This window comes from Dasypus novemcinctus, chromosome 11 (assembly GCF_030445035.2).
Source record: "Dasypus novemcinctus isolate mDasNov1 chromosome 11, mDasNov1.1.hap2, whole genome shotgun sequence".
NCBI classification, from domain to species: Eukaryota; Metazoa; Chordata; class Mammalia; order Cingulata; family Dasypodidae; genus Dasypus; species Dasypus novemcinctus.
The window spans coordinates 112,247,641-112,272,950 of record NC_080683.1 but is presented as its reverse complement, the minus strand read 5'-3'; the positions used below and the strand labels follow the sequence as shown (position 1 = coordinate 112,272,950).

At 39.1% G+C, this 25,310-nt stretch overlaps 1 protein-coding gene and 1 long non-coding RNA gene across 4 annotated transcripts in view; both read left to right on the top strand.

The window, feature by feature from the left end:
* The first annotated feature begins 112 nt into the window (after window positions 1–112).
* LOC131280461 (uncharacterized) lies at window positions 113–5,831 on the top strand. The gene is made up of 2 exons (XR_009188062.1): window positions 113–771; window positions 4,145–5,831. It is a non-coding gene; the product is annotated as an uncharacterized lncRNA (long non-coding RNA).
* A 14,123-nt stretch (window positions 5,832–19,954) lies between these two features.
* SLC18B1 (solute carrier family 18 member B1) overlaps window positions 19,955–25,310 on the top strand; it is a 40,192-nt gene continuing 34,836 nt past the window's right edge. The window contains exons 1-2 of one of the 3 annotated variants that reach the window (XM_058307477.1): window positions 19,955–20,186; window positions 21,313–21,452. In XM_058307477.1, the coding sequence (XP_058163460.1) occupies window positions 20,144–20,186; window positions 21,313–21,452 (183 nt within the window). In that variant the 5' untranslated portion in view covers window positions 19,955–20,143. Of the gene's footprint in view, window positions 20,286–21,312; window positions 21,453–25,310 lie in introns of all 3 variants that reach the window. The other 2 variants (XM_058307478.2, XM_058307476.2) reach the window with 2 other exon arrangements.

Below are 25,310 nucleotides of genomic sequence, written 5' to 3'. Positions count from 1 at the left end.
GTGCCGGACCTCGGAACGCCCGTTTCCGAATCGAAGAGGTTCTGGAGTCGTCTGTCTTTGCTCGGCCCGTCATTGGGGCCGTAACAGGCATCGCAAGGGCAGCCCCAAGCATCATGGGTCCCTGCCGGGGGCGGGGCCTGTGGAAGCCCGTAGAGCACGTTCTACGGTGAGCGAGAAGGGCCGAGCGCGCGTGTGCGTGTGGGGTGGTAAGGACCCTGTACCAGGTTCCGGGTTGGCGGGGCTGTTTTACTGTGTAGCTGACCCCGCTAGGCTGGGGCTTGCAGAGCGGTACGCACTCTTCCTTCGCTTTGTAAATCCCACTTAGTCACTCCAGATGACCCTGAGTGTCGTTATGTGGCGAGCGTCATCTCTCTTTTCAAGAAAGCAAGCAATCAACGTTTCCTCTGCTCTCACGCAGAAGACGCTTTCCTCGGCTCCGGGTTTGTTCGGAAGTTGTTGGTAAAGGAAACCAGCCAGCCAGTTCCTTGGTTCTGGTGTCCAAGTAGTCGGTTCTAAACGGATTGTTCCCGCCTCTAGATAGTGTCCGGAATTCGTAGTTCAGTGCAAAACAGGATTCGTAAACCCAGTGTGCTAGGCACGGGCATACGCTCTGGGAACATAGAGCTGAAAAACGCAGTTTTAAGAAATCCGTCATTAATTCGGCATCTCGACTTTTAACCAAAGCAACGTCTTGAATTTACAGGGCGTGGTTGGATTATTCCCTGGCCCCGCTCCCAAAGCGAGCGCATGAAAGCCAGCAGAAAGTAACCGGTACGGTCTTTTTTTTAAACTTTTTTTTAGACTTCCACTTCCTACAAGGTGCGGAGCCGGTCAGCAATTATTAAGCACGTGATGAATGTCAATATTGTAGCTAGAACCGTACGCAAGAGAATGTCGGACCCAGCTGTGAAGAAAAACAAAAATGCGTGACATGAGTGCTGGGCAGAGTTGACCAGAGCAGAGCCATACTGAAATAGTAATAATTGATATGGTTCAATTTAACTCTTGCTCATGCTTTCTAATATACTGTTTTATTTGAAATGTGTTAAACTTGTGTCTTTCCATTCATCACTCATCCCCCAAAATTGCTTAATTAAGCAAATGTTTGTTAAATTTTTGCTTTAAAAAACAAAAAACAGGCCGCAGGATTTATAGAGATGAAAAGACGTACTTCTGCAGCTCTAGATTCTTGTAGTGGAATTAAGATTTGAGCCAAAGATTAGAGAAGGGCTACAGGGGAGGTATATAATGGCAAGGGAGTGAGAGAGAAGACTTCAGGCTAGTGGCAGAGTTTGAAATGGTCTAAAAAAAAAAAAAAAATGAGAGGATTCCAAGCAGGTGAGGATCAAGGAGAGAGTATTTTAATGAAATAAGGATGAAGGCAGGGTTGCCTCCTTGGCTGTTTTAGAAGTTACCTTAACAGTGTACTTGGGGTGGGAATTGAACTTGAGACCTCGTTTATGAGAGGTTTGATTAATATCCTTCAGGGAACTAATACAAAGAGAAAGCTTCTAAAATTGGATTAATAGAAACCAGTTCAATTAGTTTTAGAATTTTCAGAGCTCCTTAAGTAAAGAACATTTAATAAGCACCTTTCCAGCTATCACTCTTACAATCAGTAGATTATAGTATTTACATTATATACACAAATGTGAGCCTGAAATTAATATGAAAATGAATTTTAAAGTTTATTTTAGGGACAATAATGATAATTATAGGTAATTTTGTTTAGCACTTTTTATGTACCGGGTGATCTGCTAAATTCTTAACATGTATTTTCTTCCTTGATCATCCTACAGACCATATGCTAGTGCTGTTACCATATAAAAAGTAAAGGGTATATTATTGAAATAATAAAAATGCTCTAATAATGATTGAAGTGATGAATGCACAACTATGTGTGATTAAACCAGATACCATTGGTTGTACATTTGGATGAATTGTATGCCTTATTAGTATTTATCAATAAAATTGATTTGTTTAAAAAAAAAAAGTAATGGGCAACGGGTATAGCTCAGTGTTTTGAGTGCCTGTTTCCCATATACGAGGTCCTGGGTTCAATCCCTAGGACCTCCTGGAAAAAAAAAAAAAAGGCTTAGTGAGTTGACCAAGATCACACACGAGCAAAACTGGGAATTGATATCTGAGCCCAGTCAGACTTCAGAGCACATGTTCCTAACCCTTAAACCATTCAGACGATTACTCAAATACGGGATCACTAAGAATTCAAGAAGGAAACTTTTATTTTCTTGTTTGGCAATAAAGATGACTGGTTCTGTCCCACTGTGCTAAAAGTGTTGTATACATGCAGAAAGGGAATATTGCTGTGTTAGGCAAAAAAAGAGAGCCATGGAAATCTGTGTTTCTGAATCATCTAAGTATAGATGTCAAAGAAGAAAGAGACGTAGAACAGATTAAATGATAAAGGATCCTTGAACTGAACTGCAAAAGCTTACTTGGAAGACCAAAGCTGCAGAGGGAAGCTGGGCCAGGGCAAATCAAGGATATGTTATATCTTGGAGTGGTTGGGGCCAGCTAAGTTGAGTTCAAATTCCAGCTCACTTCCTGATCTGTGGCAAACTAATTACTCTTGAGTTTGTAAAATGGTGATAATAATGCATATTGCTGCAAGGATAAAATGAGATGGTGGTTTAAAAATGCTTTCCCTTTGTCTGTGAAGTAATTTACTCTCTGAAGAACATAATAAAATACATGGAAAGATTCTTAAATATTTCTCCTGTCCTAAACCACCCAGCACTTAATACAGTAACTTCCATATTGAGGCACTAAACAAGTATGTACCAAATGAATTCATTTAACGAAATAAGATTAAAGCAGCATCCAGGTAGATGACAGATTTCAAGGAAAGCTTGTTGATAAGCACTGTCACGTTAATGGCTGTTGTAATTTAGAGACTTTAGGTATTCCAGAAAACCATTTTTTATTTGAAAACTTTGCCCTTGCCCTTGGGGGTAGAGGCTAAATACAATAGATGGAAATGGGTGTTAAGAAATAGGAGAAAATTAAAAATAATATCCTGCTGCAGCTCTGAAGTATACAGGTCTAGCCCTATACTTACGTAGCATGTAGTTTTAAATGTGCTGAAGAAAGATTCATTAGCTGAAGGAGCATTTTGAGCCAAAGAAGATGGAATCCCAGGAGAAAAAGTAGTTGGTAAGAGAATAGAATAAAAAAGAAAGTAGATGGATTAAAAAGAGGGCAATAGTTTAATAGTAAGTAGTGGCTTGTAAAGTTAAGAGGTAAGTAAGGCTTTTAATTAGAAAACTCAATTTACTAAAGGAAAAAAAGGTTGTAGGAGAGAGTGGGACTAAATTATATAGCCAAGTATAAAGCCCATTTGTGTAATTCTTATTTAAGTTTTCATGTGTCTTAATAAAAATGTTTCCTCGTCCCTTTGTTTTTATTGTTAGCGGGTGCTGCCCAGAGCAATGTGTGTGTTATGGCTGCTAACTAAAGGGCTACTTCAGAATTTGTGGAAATTAGACATACTGAAGAAGAGTATTAGAAATGATATTTAAAGTTATGAATACCTGTGTTAGACCAGTAACAGGGAATTTATAAATGACATAAAGAAATCCTAAATTAACTTTAAATTATTCACTAGGGATACAGGGAGGGCTGTGCTTCATACAGAATAGCTCCGTTACTACCTGTATGACATTTCTTTTGAAAAACGTGTCCTAATGGTCTAAAATACGTTTGAAAGCCAAAGTTCTTATTACAGAAGCATTGGAATGGCATCAATAGCTCTGAGTTGTGATACAGGTTCTACTGTTTTCTAACTGTAGCTGTGGACAAAATATTTCCAGTCACTAGGCCTCAAGTACCTCATTTGTAAAATAAAGGATTTGGATGAGATTCTCTTAAGCATTCCTTGAGTATAGACATTCAGTGTAGTTGTTTTAAAACAATTATTTTAACTATTAATAAAAATTGAATGTCCATACTGAGTGCCATATTAATTTTCTTATACCACTGAACTTCAACCACATGGCTCTGGACTGTCATTGGCACCAGCTTGCCTGTCTCCAGGTTACAGGTGATCTCTTTTATTTGTCAATGACTGCTTTTATTATTTTGGGAAAAGTAAACATTTTTATTTTTATTTTATTTTATTTTTTAGGAGGTACCAGGGATTGAACTGGGGACCTTGCACATGGGAAGCAGGTGCTCAACCATCAAGCTACACCTCTTCCCCATCATGTTCATTTTAGAAAACTTGGATAATACTATATCGATTATAATTCTTTGCATGCAACAGAATGAGCTATAGCCAACATAAACCAAGGGAGGAGAAAAGGAATTTATTGGAATGCTACTGGATGACTCATGGAAGACTTTGCAGAGCAGTCAGGTCCAGGGAATGGTAGGATTAGGTTGGCTCCAGGGAATCTTGGTTAAAGGAACTCCTAAAAAGTCTGTTACGGCAGTGCTTCTTTAACTATTTGACTATATGACTATATATATCTGAGGAGTTTTCACCCAATCCATCACATATCATACAGATAACCATAACATTAACATTTAAAAAAACATGTGAAGACACTGGAGAGGGACCAAAAGCAGACATAAAAGTGGAGAGTGAAAAAAGGACTCTACTAATCCAGATCAAAAACTCAGCCTTATTTAGTTGGGCCATACCTTAAACTGAAGTAACATCTTGAAGAGTACTAGTTTACAATGGTTCTACAGCCCCTAAGAATGCAGATGAAGGAAAGAACATGTCCAAATGGGTACACAATTCAATCTGTCACATATATCGCCAGTAAGCATAAAAAGTCTGGAGTGGTTATGTTAACATCAGATAAAGTATACTTCAAGAGTATTACCAGTGATAGCATTTCACGATGATAAATAGTAAATTTGCTAGGGAAATGCAACAGTTATAAAATATAGGGAAACGGACTTTGGCCCAGTGGTTAGGGCGTCCGTCTACCATATGGGAGGTCCGTGGTTCAAACCCCGGGCCTCCTTGACCCGTGTGGAGCTGGCCATGCGCAGTGCTGATGCGCGCAAGGAGTGCCGTGCCACGCAAAGGTGTCCCCCGCGTAGGGGAGCCCCACGCACAAGGGGTGCGCCCGTGAGGAGAGCCGCCCAGCGTGATAAGAAAGAGCAGCCTGCCCAAGAATGGCGCCGCCCACACTTCCCGTGCCGCTGACGACAAGAGAAGCGGATAAAGAAACAAGACACAGCAAACAGACAGCCAGGGGATGGGGGGGAATTAAATAAATAAATAAATCTTTAAAAAATAAATAAATAAATAAAATAAAATAAAATATAACTTATGGGGAGTCAGTGAGCAGTGGTTTTAGCACCTGTTTCCCATGTATGAGGTTGCAGGTTCAATCCCCAGTAACCTGTGAGATAAAAAAGTATAATCCTTGAGTGGATGTAGCTCAATGATTGAGCACCTGCCTCCCATCTAATATATATAAATACACACATTTTATAACAGAGCTTCAAAAACTGACAGATGGCATAATCTCAATCATCATTGGCGATTTGAATACCTCACAGATATTGATAGAACAGTTAGACAAAATCAGTAAGGTCTAGAAGATATAAACAAAACTACCAATCACTTGGGCCTAACTGCTATTTTTTTGAGGTACCCAGGTCAAGGATTGAGCCTGGGGTCTTCTTATGAGGGAACCAGTGCTCAACCACTTGGGCCACATCCATATCACTTAATTGACTTTGATAAAACATTACAGGATATTCTTATTTTCAAGTGCATTTGGTACTGTTTACAAAGATGGAGTGCATGCTGGGCCATGAAACAATGTACAATAAATTTTTTAAAATTGAAATCTAGAATGTATTCCTTTATTACAGTAGAATTAAATTAGAAATAATTAACAGATCCAAAATACCACCAAATAATTTGAAGTTAGAAACACTCTTCTTACTAAGCCATGACTAATAGAAGAAATAACATTGGAAATAAAATATTTCGAACTGAATGACTGTAACATTACATATCAAAATGTGTGTGATGTAGCTACAACAGTATTTAGAGGAAAATTTAAAGCCTTACATCCTAATGTTAGAAAAGACCAAGGGCTCAAATTGATGATCTAAGCTTCTACCATAAGAAACTTGAAAAATACATGCAAATTAAGCCAAAAGAAGAAAAAAAACAAAGGCAAGAGCAGAATTCAATGAGCTGGGAAAGCAAATAGTTTAGAAAATTTTAAAAGCCAAAGATTATCAGAGGAGATCAACAAGATTTGATTCTGCTAGCTAGACTAAGAAAAAGGGAAGAGAATTGGATTAGTCTTCCCAAGAAAAACAACTGTACTACACTCATTCCCTGTCAATAAATAAGAGATTTATTATAGAAATTGACTCATGCAACTGCAGGAATTGGCAAGTCCAAATTTTGTAGGGCATTCTACAAGTTGGGAACTGAAGAAGGTTCCCCCAGGAGAATTCCCTAGGAATTCCCCAGGAAAAACTGGCTGGCTGAGATAGAGAAAGAAATTCTTCCTTCTGACTGCTGAAATCATCAGGTTTTCCTTAAAGGACTTAGATGCTTGAAAGAGACTTCTCTCATTGCTAAAGGCAATCTCTTTTGTTGACTTTAATGTAATCAGCCATAGATGGAATTGTGATGAGTCCTACCCCCTCGAGATGGCTCCCTCCTCTGTCTACTCGTTGCCTGCTCACTGTGTCTGCTTGTCTGTTGTGTCTGCTCCTTTTGCTGATCTTTATGAGGCACCAGGAATCGAGCCCAGGAACTCCCTTGTGGGAGGTGGGCACCCAGCTGCTTAAGCCAGATCCACTCCCTGCTCATTGTGTCTACTTGCTTGGTCTGCCCATTGCATCTGCTTGTTGCATCTGGTCATCGTCTTTAGGAGGCAGCAGGAACCGAACACAGGATCTCCCATGTGGGAGGCAAGTACCGAACTGCTGGAGCCACATCCACTCTCTTGACTAACAATTTCATCTACAAAATATCCGCAGTATCAATCAGGCCAATGTTGCTTGACCACACAACCAGACACCATAACCTAGCTAACTTGATACAAGAATCTATCACAAGAACACAAAAATATGAGGAAAGGGGGGGAGGGGAGAAGTATCACTACAGAATTATATACTTTTGAAAAAAAATAAAATGAACAATTTTAAATTCAATAAATTCAACAAAGATGAAATGGAAAATTACCCTAAATACTTAAAACTTGGCAACTGCTGGGAAGATAGCACACTAGAAAGACACAGAATTCTCTTCTCTCCCAGAAAAATAGCTAGAGGATAGGCAGAAACAGCCCAGAAAAAAATCTAGAGTTTAGGGCACCAGGGGAAGGCTGGACACCGCCCAGAAAAGAGGGAACAAAGGAAAATAATCATGATGGCAAAACTGATTGAAAAGCTGCAGCTGCTATTGCCAGCACCCTCCCTCACACTATGGATACTTGAATTCTCCGGCCTCGGGCATGGTGGCTACAGACAAAGGGGTCCCCAGGGATCCACCTACCCAGGAAAGGGAGGGGGGGGGACGACACAACCTAAGCCTGACTCAGCCTTTTTTTTTTTTAAGATTTTATTTATTTATCCCCTGCTCTTGTTCTTTGTACTCACTGTCTGCTCTGAGTGTCCTTTCACTGTGAGCTCTCTGTGTCTACTCATCTCTTTTGGAGGTTCTGGGACCTACCAGCTCAATCACTTGAGCTGCCTCTGCTTCCTGCTTTGCTGTGTATATCTTTGTGTTTCCTCTTTGTTTCTCCTTGTGGCATCAGCTCATCGTGCCAGCCCATCACACCAGCTTGCCGTCTTCCTTGTCTTCTCCAGGAGGCACCAGGAATGGAACCTGGACCTCCCATGTTGTGGGTGGGAGCTGAGTCATTTGAGCCACATCTACTTCCTGATGAGCTTTTGACCCAGAAATTTGGTCTATTGTGTCCCATGAGCCAGTACCATTATTTGCCTTGGGAGCCAGCTTAGTACTAAGAGATCCAACCCTCTCAATCTCCCCCTCTACTGACCAGGACTGGTTGTTGAGGCTGCCAAAGGGGGTGGAATTGTTTCCAACTCAGTAAATGGGAGGGAACTGCCAGCAAAGTTTGGAGAACTGCCTCTGAGAAAGTTTGAAATACGAGGCTCTTAACCTCCAGGCAGGAACCTCTAGCACACTGAGCTGGTCTGTGTTGCAGCAAACACACTTCAACCAGGCACTAAAGTGAGAGGGCTGTGAAAGACCACCATCTGCTGGCAGACCAAGGAAATGCATGTGAGGAAATTAAAAATAAGTAAGAAACTTTTTCTGGCCTTTACAGCTGCCTTCCCCAAGACCCTACAAAGTGGGTCTGCAACCCATTACTGAGTCCAGAGCCCAGTTTTGAGCTATAAGCAGGGAAAATCCAAAAGACCCAGAACAGGTTGAACCAAAAACCAAAGAATAGCAGTAACACACACATTCCCATCACTAAATCCCTACGAAAGAGAGAGATTTAGCATCTGAGTAAATGCACCATCCTAATCAGATGCCTAGACATCAGCAAAAAATTATGAGCTATGCTAAGAAAATGGAAGACATGGTCCCAGAAATGGAATATATCAAAGGCCCAGGAGAGACAAAGGAGTTGAGACAACTAATCAATGAGATGCACACAAATTTCCAAAATCAAATTAACTTGTTGAAAGACAATATGGCTAAAAAGATAAGTGACATCAGGAAAACATTGAGGGAGCAGATGTGACTCAAGCAATTGGGCACCCGCCTCCCAAATGGGAGGTCCTGGAATTGGTTCCTGGTGCTTCCTAAAGAAGATGAGCAGAAGCCACAACCAGCAGATGCTGCAACCAGCAGGTGCTACAACCATTGCAATGAGCAGATGCTGCAACCACTGCAACTGCCACAACCAGCAGTTGCCACTGCAGACAATGCAACCAGCAGGAATGGAAATGACTCAGGTGGTCCCTGGTGCTTCCTAAAGAGGATGAGCAAACAGGCAGACAGATGAAGAAGCCATCTGGGGGAGGAGGGATAAAAAACAACAACAAAAAAGAAAACACTGAGCAAACACAAAGAAGAATTTGAAAACCTGAAGAGAAAAGTAACAGCTCATTGGAATGAAAGACACTGTAGGTGAGACCAAAACACACTGGAGGCATCAACAGCAAATCTGAAATGATAGAAGAAAGAATAAGTGATACCAAAGACAGGTGAATTTGAAGAGAGAAAAGAATGGAAAATATTGAGCAGGGGCTCAGGGAGTTGAATGGTAACAGAAATGCAATTCATAGGTATCATGGGTGTCATGGGAGAAGAGAAGGGAAAGTGAGCAGAAAGAGTATTTGAGGAAATAATAGCTGAAAATTTCTCAACTCTCATGAAAGAAATGAATTTACATGTCTGAGAAGAGCATACTCAATCAGAATAAATGTGAATAGACCTACTCCAAGATGTATACTACTCAGAAAGTCAGACATCAAAGATACAGAGAAAATTCTGAGAGTAGCAAGGGAGAAGCAAACCATCACATAAAAGGGATGCCCTGTATGTGTTTGAGATGACAACACAGTTGTTATGATACATTAGGATGCTGAAAGAGGAAAAACTGCCAGCTGAGAATTCTTTATCCAGCAGAACTGCCTTTCAAATATGAAGATGAGTTTAAAATATTCATAAGCAAACAGAAACTAAGACAATTCATAAATAAGTATCTGCCTTTGCAGGAAATATTAAAGGAAGCCTTAGAGACTGAAAGAAAAAAGAGAGAGAGACTTGAAGGGGAGTATAGAAGAAAGAATATCAGAAAAGATAACCAAAAGAGTAAAAAGACAGATGAAAATAAGATATGACATATGAAAACCAAAGAATAAAATGATAGAAGTAAATAACGCAATTACAGTAATGTCATTGAATGTGAACATATTAAACTCCCCAATCAAAATATTTGGACTGACAGAATGAATACAAAACTTGAGCCATCCATATGCTGCCTACAAGGGACTCACCTTAGACCCAGGGATAAAAACCAGCTGAAAGTGAAAGGTTGGAAAAAGATACTCCACACAAACAATAACCAAAAAAGAGCTGGACGAAACAGACTTTAAATGCAGAAAAAGTTATAAGAGATACAGAGTGCCATTATATATTAATAAAAGGGACACTCCACCAGGAAAAAATAACAGTCATAAATATCTATGCACATAATTCATGTGCCCCAAATTACAATGAAATTTTGGCAAAACTGAAGGGAGAAATAAACATCTCTATAATTATAGTTGGGGACTTCAACACACCACTCACATCATTAGTTAGAACAACTAGACAGAAGATCAACAAGGAAACAGAACTTAAATGTTATGACTTAGATAAGTGAGTAAGACCTAACAGACATATCAGAATGCTGCACCCAAACTCAGCTGTTTATACATTTTTCTCAAGTGCTCATGGATCTTTCTTCAGGATAGACCACATGTTAGGTCACAATGCAAATCTCAATAAATATAAAAAGATTGAAATTATACAAAATACCTTCTTAGTTCACAATGCAATGAAACTGGAAACCAATAATAGGAAAGAGGTAAGTTCTCAAATGTGTGGAGGCTGAACAACACACTCCTAAATAATCAGTGGGTCAAAGAAGAAATTATAAGTAAAATTAGTAAATATATTAAGATGAATGAAAATGAGAACACAATTTACCAAAATTTATGGGATACATTGATTGCAGCCCTGAGAGGGAAATTTATAGCTCTAAATGCCTATATTTAAAAAGAAGAGGGAGTGGATGTGGTTCAAAGAGTTGAGCACCCACCTCACACATGGGAGGTCCCGGGTCTGCTTCAGGTGCCTCCTAAACAGAACAAACAACAAGCAGACAGTGAGCAAATAATAAGCAGACAATGAGCAAACAATGAGCAAAACCAGACAAGGACACCAACTCACAAGAGCCGATGTGGCTCAGTGGTTGAGTACTGGCCTCCCACATATGAGGTCCTGGCTGCAATCCCCAGTCCAAGCACATCAAAAAAGTGTATATATATATATATATAAATACGAGAGAGCTAAACTGAAAGATCTAACTGAACAGCTGGAGAAACTAGGTAAAACAGAAAACCATTTCCAAAGCAAGCAAAAGGAAATAAAAAATAAAAATTAGAGCAGGAATAAATGAAATTGATACCAAAATAACAATAGAGGAAATCAACAAACCAAAATCTGGTTCTTTGAGAAGATCAATAAAATTGACAAACCCCTTGCTAGATTAACAAAGAAAAAAAAGAAAGAAAGAAAGAAGATGCAAATAAATACAAACAGAAATGAAAGGAGGGAAGTTACGACTGATGGCACAGAAATAAAAAGGATCATAAGAGGATATTAAGAGAATCAGTATGCCGACAAACTAGACAACCTGATGAAATGGACGAATTCCTAGAAATGCACACCAACCTACTCTGATGCTACAAGAAATACAAGAACTTAACAAACTAATCACATTTAAAGAGATTCAATCAGTCATCAAAAATCTCCCAAAGAGTAAAAGCCCAGGACCAGATGACTTCTCAGGTGAATTCTACTAAGCATTTTGAGAAGAATTAGCATCATTCCAGTTTAAACTCTTCCAAAAAAATTGAAGAGGAGGGAAAATTACCTAACACATTTTATAAAACTAACATCACCCTAATACCAAATACAAATAAAGACAATACATGAAAAGAAAATTACAGACCAATCTCTCTAATGAACATAGATGCAAAAATTCTAAACAAAATTCTTGCAAATAGAATCCAATAGCATATCAAAAGACTTATACATTAATATGAAGTGGGATTTATTCTTGGTATGCAAGACTGGTTCAACGTAAGAAAATCAATTAATGCACTATACTACATTAACAAATTGAAAGGAAAAAAAAAACATATAATCATCTTGATTGATGCAAAAAAAAGCATTTGACAAAATCCAGCATCATTTTGTGATAGAAGCATTTTAAAAGATAAGAATAGAAAGAAAATTCCTCAATATGATAAAAGGTATATATGAAAAACCCAGGGCCAACATCATACTCAGTAGGAAAAGGTTGAAAGCTTTTGCTCTAAGATTGGGAACAAGACAAGGATGCCCACTGTCACCATTGTTATTCAACATTATGCTAGAAGTTCTAGCTAGAGCAATTAGACAAAAAAAAATAAAAGGCATCCAAATAGGAAAAGAACTATTTGTGGATGATATGGTCCTATATTTAGAAAATTCTGAAATGTCTACAACAAAGCTACTTGAGCTAATAAATAAGTTCAGCGAAGTGGCAAGATACAAGATCAACATGCAAAAATCAGTAATGTTTCTGTACACTAGTATTGAACAATCTGAGAAAGAAATCAGGGGGAATATTCCATTTACAATAGCAACAAAAAAATCTGAAATACCTAGGAATCAATTTAACCAAAGAATTACAGGACCCATATGAAGAAAACTACAAAGCAATGATAAAAGAAATTTAAAAATAAGACCTAAACAAGTGGAAAGACATCCCATATTCATGAATTGAAAGACTAAATATTCTTAAGATGTCAATCCCACCCAAACTGATTTATAGAGTCAATACAATACCAATCAAAATTCCAACAGCCTACTTTCCAGAAATAGAAAAGGCAATTACCAAATTCACTTGGAAGGGAATATGCACCCAAATAGCCAAAAGCTTTCTAAAAACCAAGAACGACATGGGAGGAATTTCACTGCCTGACCCTGAAATATATTACAAAGCTACAATGATCAAAACAGCATGACATTTGTGTAAAGATAGATGCATCGATCAGTGGAATAGAATTGAAAATCCAGAAATAAACCCTCACCTCTATAACCAACTGATTTTCGACAAACCTGCCAAAGCCATCCCCCCCACCCACTGAAAATGTCTCCCTTGTGACCTTATTTGTTTGTTTGTTTGCTAGTTGTTTGTGCTCATTGTCTGCTCATTGTTTTTTCTCTTACAAGTCACCAGGACCTGTACCCAGGACCTCCCATGTAAGAGGTGGGTGCCCACCTACTTGAGCCACATCCACTTCCTGCTTGTTTGTTTTTGCTCATTTTCTGCTCATTGTTTTTCTCACTATCTTGCTCATTGTTTTTTTGCTCACTGTTGTTTTTGTTTGTTGTCTGCTTATTGTTTTTGCTTGTCTGCTCATTGTTTGTCATCTTTAGGAGGCACTGGGAACTGAAGCTGGGATCTCCCAAGTGGGAGCCAGGCACCCAACTACTTGAGCCATATCTGCTCCCCAAAGCCATGTTAACAGGACAAAACATTTTCTTCAACAAATGATGCTGGAAGAACTGGATAAGCATAACTAAAAGAATGAAAAAGGACCCCTAACTCACCCACTATACAAGAATCAACTCAAAATGGGTCAAAGACTTAAATGTGAAAGCCAGGTCCATAGAACTACTTGAAGAAAATGTAGGGTAGCATCTTAAAGACCTTTTGGTAGGTTGTGGTTTCTTGGACCTTGCACCCAAAGCATGTGCAATAAAGAAATAATAGATAAATGGGACCTTGTCAAAATTAAACACGTTTGCACCTCAAAGGACTTGATCAAAAGGATGAAAATCCAGCCAACTCAATGGGAGAAAATATTTGGAAATCACATATCCATTAAGAGTTTATTATCCATGATATATAGGGAGATGCTACAATTCAACAATAAAAAGACTAATGACCCAGTTAACAAATGGGCAAAAGACATGACTAGACTTTTGTCCAAAGAAGAAATACAAATGGCAAAGAAATACATGAAAAAGTGTTCATCATCACTAGCAATTAGGGAAATGTAAATCAAAACTACAATGAGATATCAAATAACATCTATTAGAAGGGCCACTATTAAAAAGCTGGAGAACTACAAGTGTTGGAGAGGATTTGGAATGATAGGAATGCTTATTCACTGTTTGTGGGAATGAAGAATGGTACAGCTGCTGTGGAGGACGGTTTGACAGTTCCTAAGGAAGTTGAATATAGATTTGCCATGATTTAGCAATAGCACTAATTGCTATATACCCAGAAGAACTGAGAACAGTGACAAAAACAGGCATTTGCACACCAATGTTCATAATGGCATTATTCATGATTGCCAAAATTTGGAAACAAACCAGGTGTCCATCAACTGATGAATGGATAAACAAATTGTGGGGTATACACACAATGGGATATAATGCAGCTTTAAGAAGAAATGAAGTCACAAAGCCTGTAACAACATGCATGAACCTGGAGGACATTATGTTGAGTGAAGCAAGCCAGACACAAAAGGGCAAATGTTGTATGATTGTGCTACTGTGAACTTAATATATTGTGTAATATCATGGAGTTAATACTTTGAATATGAGTCGCTAGAAAATAAAATGAGGTTAGAGAATGGAAAGCTGAGGGTTAACTTGTGCAGAATTGATAAAAATTATGTGTGTTAATCTATGGAGATGAACAGAAAAGGTGAAAACCCAACATAATGTCTGTAACTAACAGCATTATTATGTGGGTATGAAAGAGGTTTAAAGGCAAAAGTCTAAAGTCATGTATATTACTAAAAGGAAAGATTAAAAATGTAACATGTAACTGTATAGCATAGTAAAACTGCATGTGAAATATGAATAGAGTAAAATTGAATATATAAGACTGTTTTTCTTAGAAACTGAACAAAATATATGTTAACACTACATGATGTTAATATCATACAAAAAAGACATTGTGCTAAGTGAAAGAAACCAGACATGAAGTACTACATATTGTATGATTCCATGTATATAAAATATAAATATAAATTAATTTTTAAAGATGAAGTTAGATTAGTAGTTATGTAGGGCTGGGGAAAGACTGCTAAAGCCTGTGGTTTTTCTTTTTGGAATAATGAAATTGTTCTAAACTTTTTTGTGTTAATGAATGCACAACATTGAGATCATACTAAAAACCATTGATTATATACTTTGGATAGATTGTATGATATAAGAATATATCTCAATAAAACTGCTTAATAAATAAATGCAAGAATAGCAAGAAATAGCAGCTGTGTACAGCAGGGGAGCATAGAGAGATCAAGGAGTGGAGAATTTTCTTCTTTGTTTTTTGTTTATTATTATTATTGAAATAATGAAAATGCTGTAATGATGATTTAAGTGATGAATGTACAACTGTGTGATTATACCAAATACCATTGATTGTACACTTTGGATGCTTTATTAGTATGTATTCATAAAATTGATTTGTTTTAAAAAAATTTATAATTTACCAAATCTGCCACAAGATGAAATAGAAAATCCAAATAGTATTATATCGAGTAATGAAATAAAATTCATTATCAACAACATTCTCCCAAAGAAAACTCCATACCCCAATAGTTTCACTAGTGAATTCTGTCACACATTAAAGGATAAAATAGCACCACCCCTTTAAAATGCCTCCAGAAAACACAGGAGGAGGGAAAACTTCTCACTTATTTTTTGTCCAGAATTACCCTGATATTAAAATCCAACAAAAGAAAAGACAAGTACAGATTGAAATTACTCACAACTAAAGACAGAAAAATGTTTAACAAGATATTAGCAAACTGAATCCAGCAATATATGAAAAGACCATATCTCTCACTGAGTTGTGTTCATCTCAAGAATGCAGGTTGTGTTAACATTAAAAAATTGATCAATGTAATTCATATTGACAGAATAAAGAAGAAAGACAATTTTAATAAAATGTAATGCCAAGTCATGTGAAAATCTCTCAACAGTTAGAAATAGAAGAGAACTTCCTCAATCTGATAAAAGGCACATATGAAAAGCTTACAGCTAAAATCATACATAACAGTGAGTGTTTTCTCCTTAGGATTAGGAAAAAAAGTGAGGTTCTCCACTCTTATGACTTCTCTTCATCACTTTACTTGTCATCCTAGCCAGTGCAATAAAGTAGGTGAAAGAAATATAAGCATACATTTCAGAAGGGAAGGAATAAAACTATCTCTATTCACAGAAAACATGATTGTTTACATAGAAAATCTAAAGAATCTATAAAACAATTACTAAAACTAACAGGAATTTAGCAAGTTTACAGACTACAGGATTACTATAAAAATTACTTATCTGCATATATAACCAGCAAATTATTGGAAATTTAAATATAAGAAATACCATTTTAATAGCCTCAAAACCCCAAATACTTAGAAAATAAATTTAACCTAAGGCAGGTAATACCTCTAGAATGAAAAATGCAAACCATTCCGAAGAGATATTGAAGACGTGTTAAATTAATGGAGAGATATACCATGTTCATGGATTAGAAGGCTCAGTACTTATTAGGTGTCCATTTTTTCCAAAGTGATTTATAGATTCAACAAAATCCTGATAACTATCATTCCAGGTTTTTGGAAATTGGGAGTTGATTCTAAAATTCCTATAGAAATACAAAGGACCTAGAATATTCAAACTACTCTTGAAAAAGAAGAACAAAATAAGAGAATTTTTACTACTTCAAGCATAGCAGCCTCTGGTATGTGATGGAAGCAAGTGAGGGAAGAGACTGGCTCTCCCTAAATCCACTCTTGTGAAGATGGCAGCATTCCAGAGTAGTCAGGACAAGGGGCTAGCACCAGAATTCAGTGCCTTGCTCCAGTGCGTTGGCAGTGCCTGCTACAATATGCGTGTCAAGCAGTCCTGTGGAGTTATGTGTACTGGGCATACTACATGTGTGATTTTAGGCATGGTAGCCTCTAAGTGCTGTGTATGGTCCTTCTTATGATTCTATGTACACATAACTAGTCTATAACAGATTCATTTTCTGCTTAAATTAGCAATAGTTGTGCCTGGAAATTCTGACTGTGGCAGTTTGAGATTATTTATGAATACTAAAATGAGAAAGATTATGTTTTTAAAACTATTCTTTTGTATTGTGATATCCTTTTATTATATTAAATTCAGTTGAGGGGTCTCTAATTAGATTACCTGTTAAGATTGCTTTTAGCACTTTTTGATTTGACCATTTCAGTAGGGCATGACTCAAATTGAATCCCTGCCCCCTTGCTGGGTCTGATATAAGTGGACACTCATACAGACACACACAAGAGAACTCTGTCACTTTTTATTCAGCCATGTGACAGAAAGAAGAAGGCTCAAATAGCTGAGGCTCTGGGATGAGCCATTTGCCTGATAGCTTACAGGTGACCTTGTGATGAAAGCAGGATAGCCAAGACTGATATAGGAAGCCCTAAGAGACAAGCCCTGTGCCAGCTTGCAGACGAAATCAGGAAGAAGTGGAGCAGCTGAGCCTAAGTGAGGAAACTTAGAGGGAAGGCTGAAACCTCACAGAGATGTCCCATCATCTTGCTTCAACATGTGGCAGCCGACTTTGGTGAGAAATCACCTTTTATGCTACCTTGAGTTGGACTTTCCATGGCCTTGGGACTGTAAGCTTTTACCCCAAATAAATACCATTTATAAAAGCCAGCAGATTTCTTGTACTTTGCATCAGCACCACTTTGGCAGGCTAATACACTCACTGATAGTTGTAAAAATGAAAATAAAGAAGGATGAAGGGGCAAAGAGTGGCCAGGAATGTATTTTGAATAAGGAGATTAGAATAAACTTTTCTGAGGAGGTGGCATTTGACCGAGACCAGATCCTCCCATTTTAGTTTTTAAAGAAAAAAACTCCCATGTGTGTATCCAGGTCTAGATGAGCATAAAAAGTATTAGTCGATAATTGTGGTAGGCTGCTGATGACTCCCAAAGTATGTCTACATCCTAATCCCTGGAACCTGTAAACAGTACCTTTTTTGGAGGAAAGTTCTATGCAGAAGTGATTAGACTAAAGATTTTGAGATGAAGAGACCACTCTGGATTATCTGGGTGGGCCTTAAGTGTCATCACAAGTATTCTTCAAAAGACGGAGGCAGAGGGAAATCATGTACAGAGAAGAGGAGAAGGCCCTGTGGCCATGGAGGCTGAGACTGGAGTGATGTAGCCACCTGTCCAGGAACGCAGGCAGTTGCCAGAGTTGGGAGAAGCAAGGAAGGCTGCTCTCTCAGAGCCTCTGGAGAGTGTGGCTTTGCCAACACTTTGATTTTGGCTCAGTAAAAATGATGCTGAACTTCCAGCCTCCAGAACTGTGAGAGGGTACATTTCTGTTGTTTTTAAGCCATCAGATTTATGGTAATTTGTTTCAGTAGCCTTAGGAAACTAATGTAAAAATGTATCTAACTGACACACTCATCATTTGGGGGAAAGGGAATGGAAGTAGGAGGTCACAAGTGGAAAAGATGATAGGAATATGAATATATATACCTCACAATACCCTTTATGTAAATTAAAACCTGTGAACAAAACACAAGAACATAAATATGAGAGCATATAAAATAAAAGGATATGCATTAAACATGCAAGAATAGTTGCTAATGGAGTAGGAGAATGGGAATGGGGATAGAGGGAAATAGATTGATGACAACAGAAATGAAAAATTCAGTTGAAGGATTGGAAGATAAAGTTGGGGAAGCTTCCAGTAAGATGGAGCCAAAAGAGAAAGATTTAGGAGAGAAAAAGAGTCACTCAACACCTGCCTGATGTGTTCCAGGAAGAGAGAACTGAAAAAGGGAATAATCATCAAGAAATAATTCAAAGAAAATTCCCTCTATGTTGGACGTTAGATTGGAGAGGGAATGAAGAGTTAAATGAGTTTGGAGAAGCTGGCAGGAGGCAGATCATAAAAATTCTGGAAAGCCACTTTCAGAAGCCTTCATTGGCGTTCTTACCTACTTGTCCACCCAAGAATTTTTACTTATCTTTCAAGACACAAGGTAACAAAACTACCTTGAGAAGTCATCCCAAATTCATGCTGCCAAAATAAACAGTCTTTCCAACGTGTTTCTGATACAGCACTTAACCCATTGCAATACAGTAGATTATTAAACAGGGTGTGGTTTATCTGCTGGGAGGAGGGACACTACTTGAGGGGCAGAGAATGGTTGGGGCTCATTTATCTTTGAATTCAGACTGCCTGGCACAAGGTAGTAACCCAATAGTCTTTTGTTTTGCCTTGGCCCTTAATCAAGAATTCCCTAGTCCAGAAAGGAACTTTAACCACTCCTGGATAATAAATACGGTGAAATAGATTTCGGTTATCTTCATACCTAATTTTGTGCCAGAAAATGATGTATGGGAACAAGAAGGCAGCTCTCTCATGCCCGCTTGCCAACTGCTGCCAAGCACTTGCACACCTCTTCACTAATGCTCACCTATTCACTAATCCAAGCTGCACAAATGGGGACACTGAAGTGACACACAGTTAATAAGTGCCCTAGACTGAAGCCCAGGCATCTGCCTCCAGAAGTAGTGCTTCCTCAATGTTCATAATAATTGTTACGAAGATAGATCTGGGTCAGATACTTGGCATCAGTTAATTCATTTAATCCATCACCAGTTCACTAATGTATGGTTTCGGTGGTTACAAACTGTAAAAAATAATGCACTTTTCAAAATATTCGGCAAGAGCCTAATTTTCTAATTCATCTTTGTGGCTTTCAGGATAGGAACTCCCTACCTTTTCTGCTTCTGCACGAGCTTCCTTTCTTCCTTTTAGAATAATTTATATTCATTTAAAGTTTAGGGTTTCAGCTATTTGGAATATGAACTCGTCTTTTATTTACCTAAATGGACAGCCACGATGGTTCATTAGGATAATACACTGAGCCTTAAAAACGAAAAACAGAAAAAAAAACACGAGAAAACCTGCCTAGGCCCCGCCCCAGGCTCTGCCCCCACCCCCCGCACCACGCCCCCAATGCGTCCCGACCCTGCCACACCCCACATGCCGGCCTCGCCTCCAGCCCTGTCCTTGCCCCGCCCCGCCCCGCCCCTTCTTCATCATGCCACGCCCACCCCTTCTGTGCCACGCCCCCCTCCACCCCGCCACGCCTCTTCTCCGACAGGACACGCCCCCGCCTCCGTCCCGGTCTCCCCAGACGCTCCAGGGTCGCGTGGTCCGGGCCTAGCGGGAGCAGACTGCAGCGGGCGGGGGATCGAGGATGCCAGGGCCGCGCTGAGCTGCTGTTCCCCGCGCGTCCGCGCGTCCTCGCGTCCGAAGTCGAGTCCGAGGCGCGAGCTGGAGCCGGGAGCGGCGGCCCGAGTCCGCGCTGTGCGCATGGACGCGCCCGGGGACCCCGAGGGCCCACGGCCCGCTGGAGGTGACGGGGGCTTTGGTCTCCTTCTCAGAGGCTGAATTAGCTGGGCTCGGTTTGCTTCCGCGGGGCTCGGAAAGGCCGGGCCCTGGTCGTGAGAGCCAGGTCAGCCTTTCCTTACGCCTGGCAAGGGCCTAAAGTTCGGGGACTGGGCATGGTCTCTAATGACGCTCTTCCTGTCGCTCTGCTTTTAGTACTGTGTCTAAGAGCTCCTTCGGACTGGTATGCCAGTAGAAAAACGTAAAACATTCCTTTTCAGTTCTCTTGTTGTTCCCAGCTCTTTTCGCTTCCTCTTCTCCTCCAAAAATGTTCACGGATTCTTCAGTCTTCCTTGTGTTGTACAGATTTTTCCCCCTTTCCTTGTGTTGTACAGATTTTTTTCCCCTGAATTGCAATGGCAACCTCTGAAACAATGAGAAATCTAGTATCCTTAATTCTTAATTTTTTTCCTCCCAAAACCATTTAATTTAAAAATGGCTAATGGATTTGCTGGATGTTTGATATGTCAAAGGAATTTTAGCCCAGGGAATAAATGTTAAATGAATTTATGGAAACAGTCAGTAGGTGGTGTAAAAAAAGTATTAATTTATGGATTTGTGGGGCTTATTTTCCAACAGCATACCATTCTAGGTATAAATTCACCAGTTGAGTGATTTAGCTTGTTTTTCCTATGTACATTTCGCTTACCACCAGATACTGCCCTAAAATGTGTATTAAACAGCTAACATTAAATGCTTAAAGCATTACTGAGTCCATGTAGCAAATTGAGAAAACAAGAGACACTATAACTTAGAGAGCAAACATCCTTTGGGGATCACTCTGCCCCCTCATTCTTCTTGAAAGGAATTCTTTAAAAACAAAAGAATAGGCCTTAGGTAGAAGGCAAAACAGATCAAGTGGTTTATGTTCTGCATTAAAAATCTAATAGTGGATGGTATGTGAATGAAAACAATGTATTCAAAATTGCAGGTTTATGATGTTCTGCTTGATCAAACGTGCTTTTTTGAAACTAGCCCTTAGCTCAGCAAATGTTATCTTCAGTGTGCATGGTCCTTGATCAGGAATGACCCCTGTGTACTTTGACCGGTTGTACCCATTACTTGCTTGTAATTGTAGCACATTTACATTCAAGATGACGGCCTTTCAGGAACATCAAGAGATTCTCCCAGGCGACTTTCAAGAGAACAGCTTTTCGTACTGATATCGGCTGCTTCCATTAATTTGGGTTCCATGATGTGCTATTCTATCCTTGGACCCTTTTTCCCCAAGGAGGTAAGAACTTTTTATATTCCTAAAAACTCTAAATTTTGAAAAAGCTGGAATTATTTCATTTTACAGTATGTACTATATAAAAACCTGAATATAGTGAAAATGCTGTGTAGAACTTTAGACAGCAGAGTTACTTCTTACAGAATATTTTCTACCAGGAAAAAACAAAACAAAAAAACCAGAACATCTTCTTGGAGGGTAAATGATCTAGATATAGTTGATCTTCTGAAGATTACTTCAGGTTATCAGGTACTTTGATTCATCTTTACTTGGTTTCTGTAATTGAAACGAAAGAGGGTACACTGAATAGCTGAGACTTAAAGTGTCATTGCAAATTAGACTTCTGGTCATCTAAGTTAGTGGCATAAGATGGTCCAAGGTGCTGTTCTGCCACAAAATCTTTGAAGAATAGAAATTGGCAGAGCCATTTTCCTCAGAATTCCAGAAGGGAATTAAAGGGTTGCAGTAACTGGGCTAGTGATGAATCACGAAAACGCAACTTTAGAAATGGTAGAAGGGGAGCGGATGTGGCTCAGGTGGTTGAGCACCTGCTTCTCACATGGGAGGTCCCAGGTTTGGTGCCTCCTAAAAACAAACAGACAAAAACCAAACAATAAGCAAACAAAGCAAAAACAAACCATTAGTAAAAAGGTGTGTAAGTGCTTGGCAGCAGTTGGCACTCAGGGGAACCAACATGGCACAGTGGTTGAGTGCTGGCTTCCCACATAGGTGGTAAAAAAAATGGTGGGGAAGGGAAGAGGACTTGGCCCAGTGGTTAGGGCGTCTGTCTACCACATGGGAGGTCTGTGGTTCAAACCCCGGGCCTCCTTGACCTGTGTGGAGCTGGCCCATGTGCAGTGCTGATGTGCACAAGGAGTGCCGTGCCACTCAGGGGTGTCCCCTGTGTAGGGCAGCCCCACGTGCAAGGAGTGTGCCCTGTAAGGAGAGCCGCCCAGCGCGAAAGATAGTGCAGCCTGCCTAAGAATGGCGCCGCCCGCATGGAGAGCTGACACAACAAGATGATGCAACAAAAAGAAACACAGATTCCCATGCAGCTGACAACAACAGAAGCGGACAAAGAAGACGCAGCAAATAGACGCAGAGAATAGACAACCGGGGCGGGGGGGGAAGGAAAGAGAAATAAATAAATAAATAATCTTAAAAAAAAATGGTGGGACAAGTTTCTGGCACCCATCCTGACCCCTCACCTATGCTTTCCCTGTGCAGTATCGGTCACTGGCTCTGTTCTGGAGGAAGCAGGGTAGCCTCTGTGCACATACTGAGCTGCCTATATGTCGTTGACAATCAATTGGGTGACTGCCTGAAAGTCTGAATCAGGAAATTCCTCCTCTTTGGTTTCTTCTCTAAGAACCTGGCCTGCAGAGAGAAGCAGCTTGCAGAGAGTTAAAGTACTGTAAGAAACAATTAAGTCAATGCAACCTTGGTTAAAGAGTTACTTGCTTAAATTAATACAGTAGAGCACACAGGATGGGGCAGCAGTGGGTGAGGGGTGGGGATTTCATAGGGAGTAGAAAGGGCATTGGAATTCCTATAAATGGGGAAATTCCTAAAGCCAAGAGCTAGCACAAGGCCAGAAAAAGACACATGCTCAGAAATGAAAGACAATCCTGCACTTCCCTTTCTCCTTGGGCTGATCTGCTTGATAAGAGCGCTGAACTCTGAAGGAAAGTGCCTGCCAAGGAAGAGACAATTTAAAAAGACTGAAAGATGTTTTATTGCCTTTGTTTTTGTTAGCTCCAGACACTCAAAGAAATTTCTGTCATATTAGTACCTGGATAGAAACTTACAGAAAATGCAGATTAGAGACTAAACCCCAGAATTAACACTTTCAAATATTAAAATGTACAGTGTGCAACAAAGGATAACAAGATGAACAAAGAAACAGGAAATGATCGCTCATCCAAAGAAATGAGATAAAAATCCAGAAACCATCAATAAAGAAGTCTAGACTTAACATTCTGGACAAAGCCAAAAAGAAAAACAGAAGTTCCTTAATAAGCCCAAAGAGATAAAAGAAAACATGGAGAAAGAACTAAAGGAAAACAATGAATAAACAATATAAGGAAATCTCAATAAGGAGACTGAAATTTTTTTTAAAAAGCCAAACAGAAATACTGGAATTAAAGACCAAAATAACTAAAATGAAAAATTACCTAGAGGGTTTCAGTAGCAGGTTAGAGCTGGCAGAAGAAAGAAATAGTAAATTCAAGGACAAGATAATTTATATGATTCAGGCTGAGAAGCAGAAAGAAAAAAGAAAGAAAAAAAGTGAACAGAGTCTAAGAGACTGTGGGACACCATCAAGCATACCAATACACACTGTGGAAGTGCCAGAAGAAAAAGAAAGAGAGAAAGGGGCAGAAGGAATAGTCAAAGAAATAATGGCATGAAAATTTATAGAAAGGCATATTCATGTTCAAGAATCACAGTGAAATCTAAACAGGATAAACTCAAAGAGAACTATGTCCAGAAACATAGTAGTCAAACTGTTGAATGCTACCGACAAGGAAAGAGTTCTGAAAACTGCAAGAGAAAAGCAACATGTTATGTACAAAGGAGTTCCAATAAGATTAAGTGCTAATTTCTCATCAGAGAACATGGAGGCAAAGAGACAGTGGAACAAAATATTTCAAGTACTGAAAGAAACCAAGATTTTGTATCTGGTGAGATATAAGTGAGGAAGGGATTAGGACATTCCTAGATAAAAAAAGATGACGGAGTTTGTCACCACTGAATGTGCCTTACAAGCAATGCACAAGCATTGTAATTCTTCCCACTGAAAGGAAAGGACACTGGAGTGTGGAGCAGCACAGCATAAAAATAAAGAGGTCTTTATTTTTTAAAGGTTACTATACAGGTAATTATAATGCCAGTGCTATAGTATTGTATTGTTTGGTATATAACTCCAATTTTTACATCTTCAAGGTTCTAAAATGCAGATGCACAAAGAGTTATATATCCATGGTTCTGGACATTCAATATATGAGGATATAGTTTGTAACAAGTCAACAAAAAGGTGGAGGGATGGAGGGATGGTAACCATGCATATGTATGCTATTGAAGTTGAGTTAATATCAAATCAAGCGTGATTGTTGTAGACTTAGAAGTTAAATTTAAGCCCCTTGGTAAGCACAAAGAAAATATCTGAAAAATGTATACAAAAGGGAATGAGAAGGTACTCAAAATGGTACAATAAAAAGTCAAATAAATATGAAAGTAGACATTAATGGAAGAATTGAGGAACCAAAGAAATGTCAGACAAAGACAAATAGCACAATGGCAGAGAGAAAGTCCTGCATTATCAGTAGTAACTTTAAATGTAAATGGACTAAATGTTCCAGTCAAAATGCAGAAATTGGTAGAATGGATGAAAAAGCATGATCCAACTATATGCTGTTTATAAGAGACTTACCTTAAATTCAGAAACACAAGTAGGTTAAAAGTGAAAGGATGAAAAAATATACCATGCAAACAATAACCAAAAGAGCTGGTGTAGCTATAAAATAGACTTTAAGTAAAAAACTGTTAGGAGGGACAAATAAGGCCACTATATATTTTAAAATGGGCCTACATGGGGTGCAGCGATGCCCAGAGATGTACTCACCAGATGCAATGGATGTGTCATGATAATGGGGGAGAGTGTTGCTGTGGGAGGAGTGGTGGGGTGGGGGCGGTGGGGGTGAATGGGGACCTCATATTTTTCTAATGTAATATTTTTTTTAAAAAATGAATAAATTGAGCAGAATTTGAAAAAAAAAAATGGGCCTAGTCACCAAGAACACATAATATTAATTACTATATATGCACCTAGAGGCAGAGCCCCAAAATACACGAAGCATA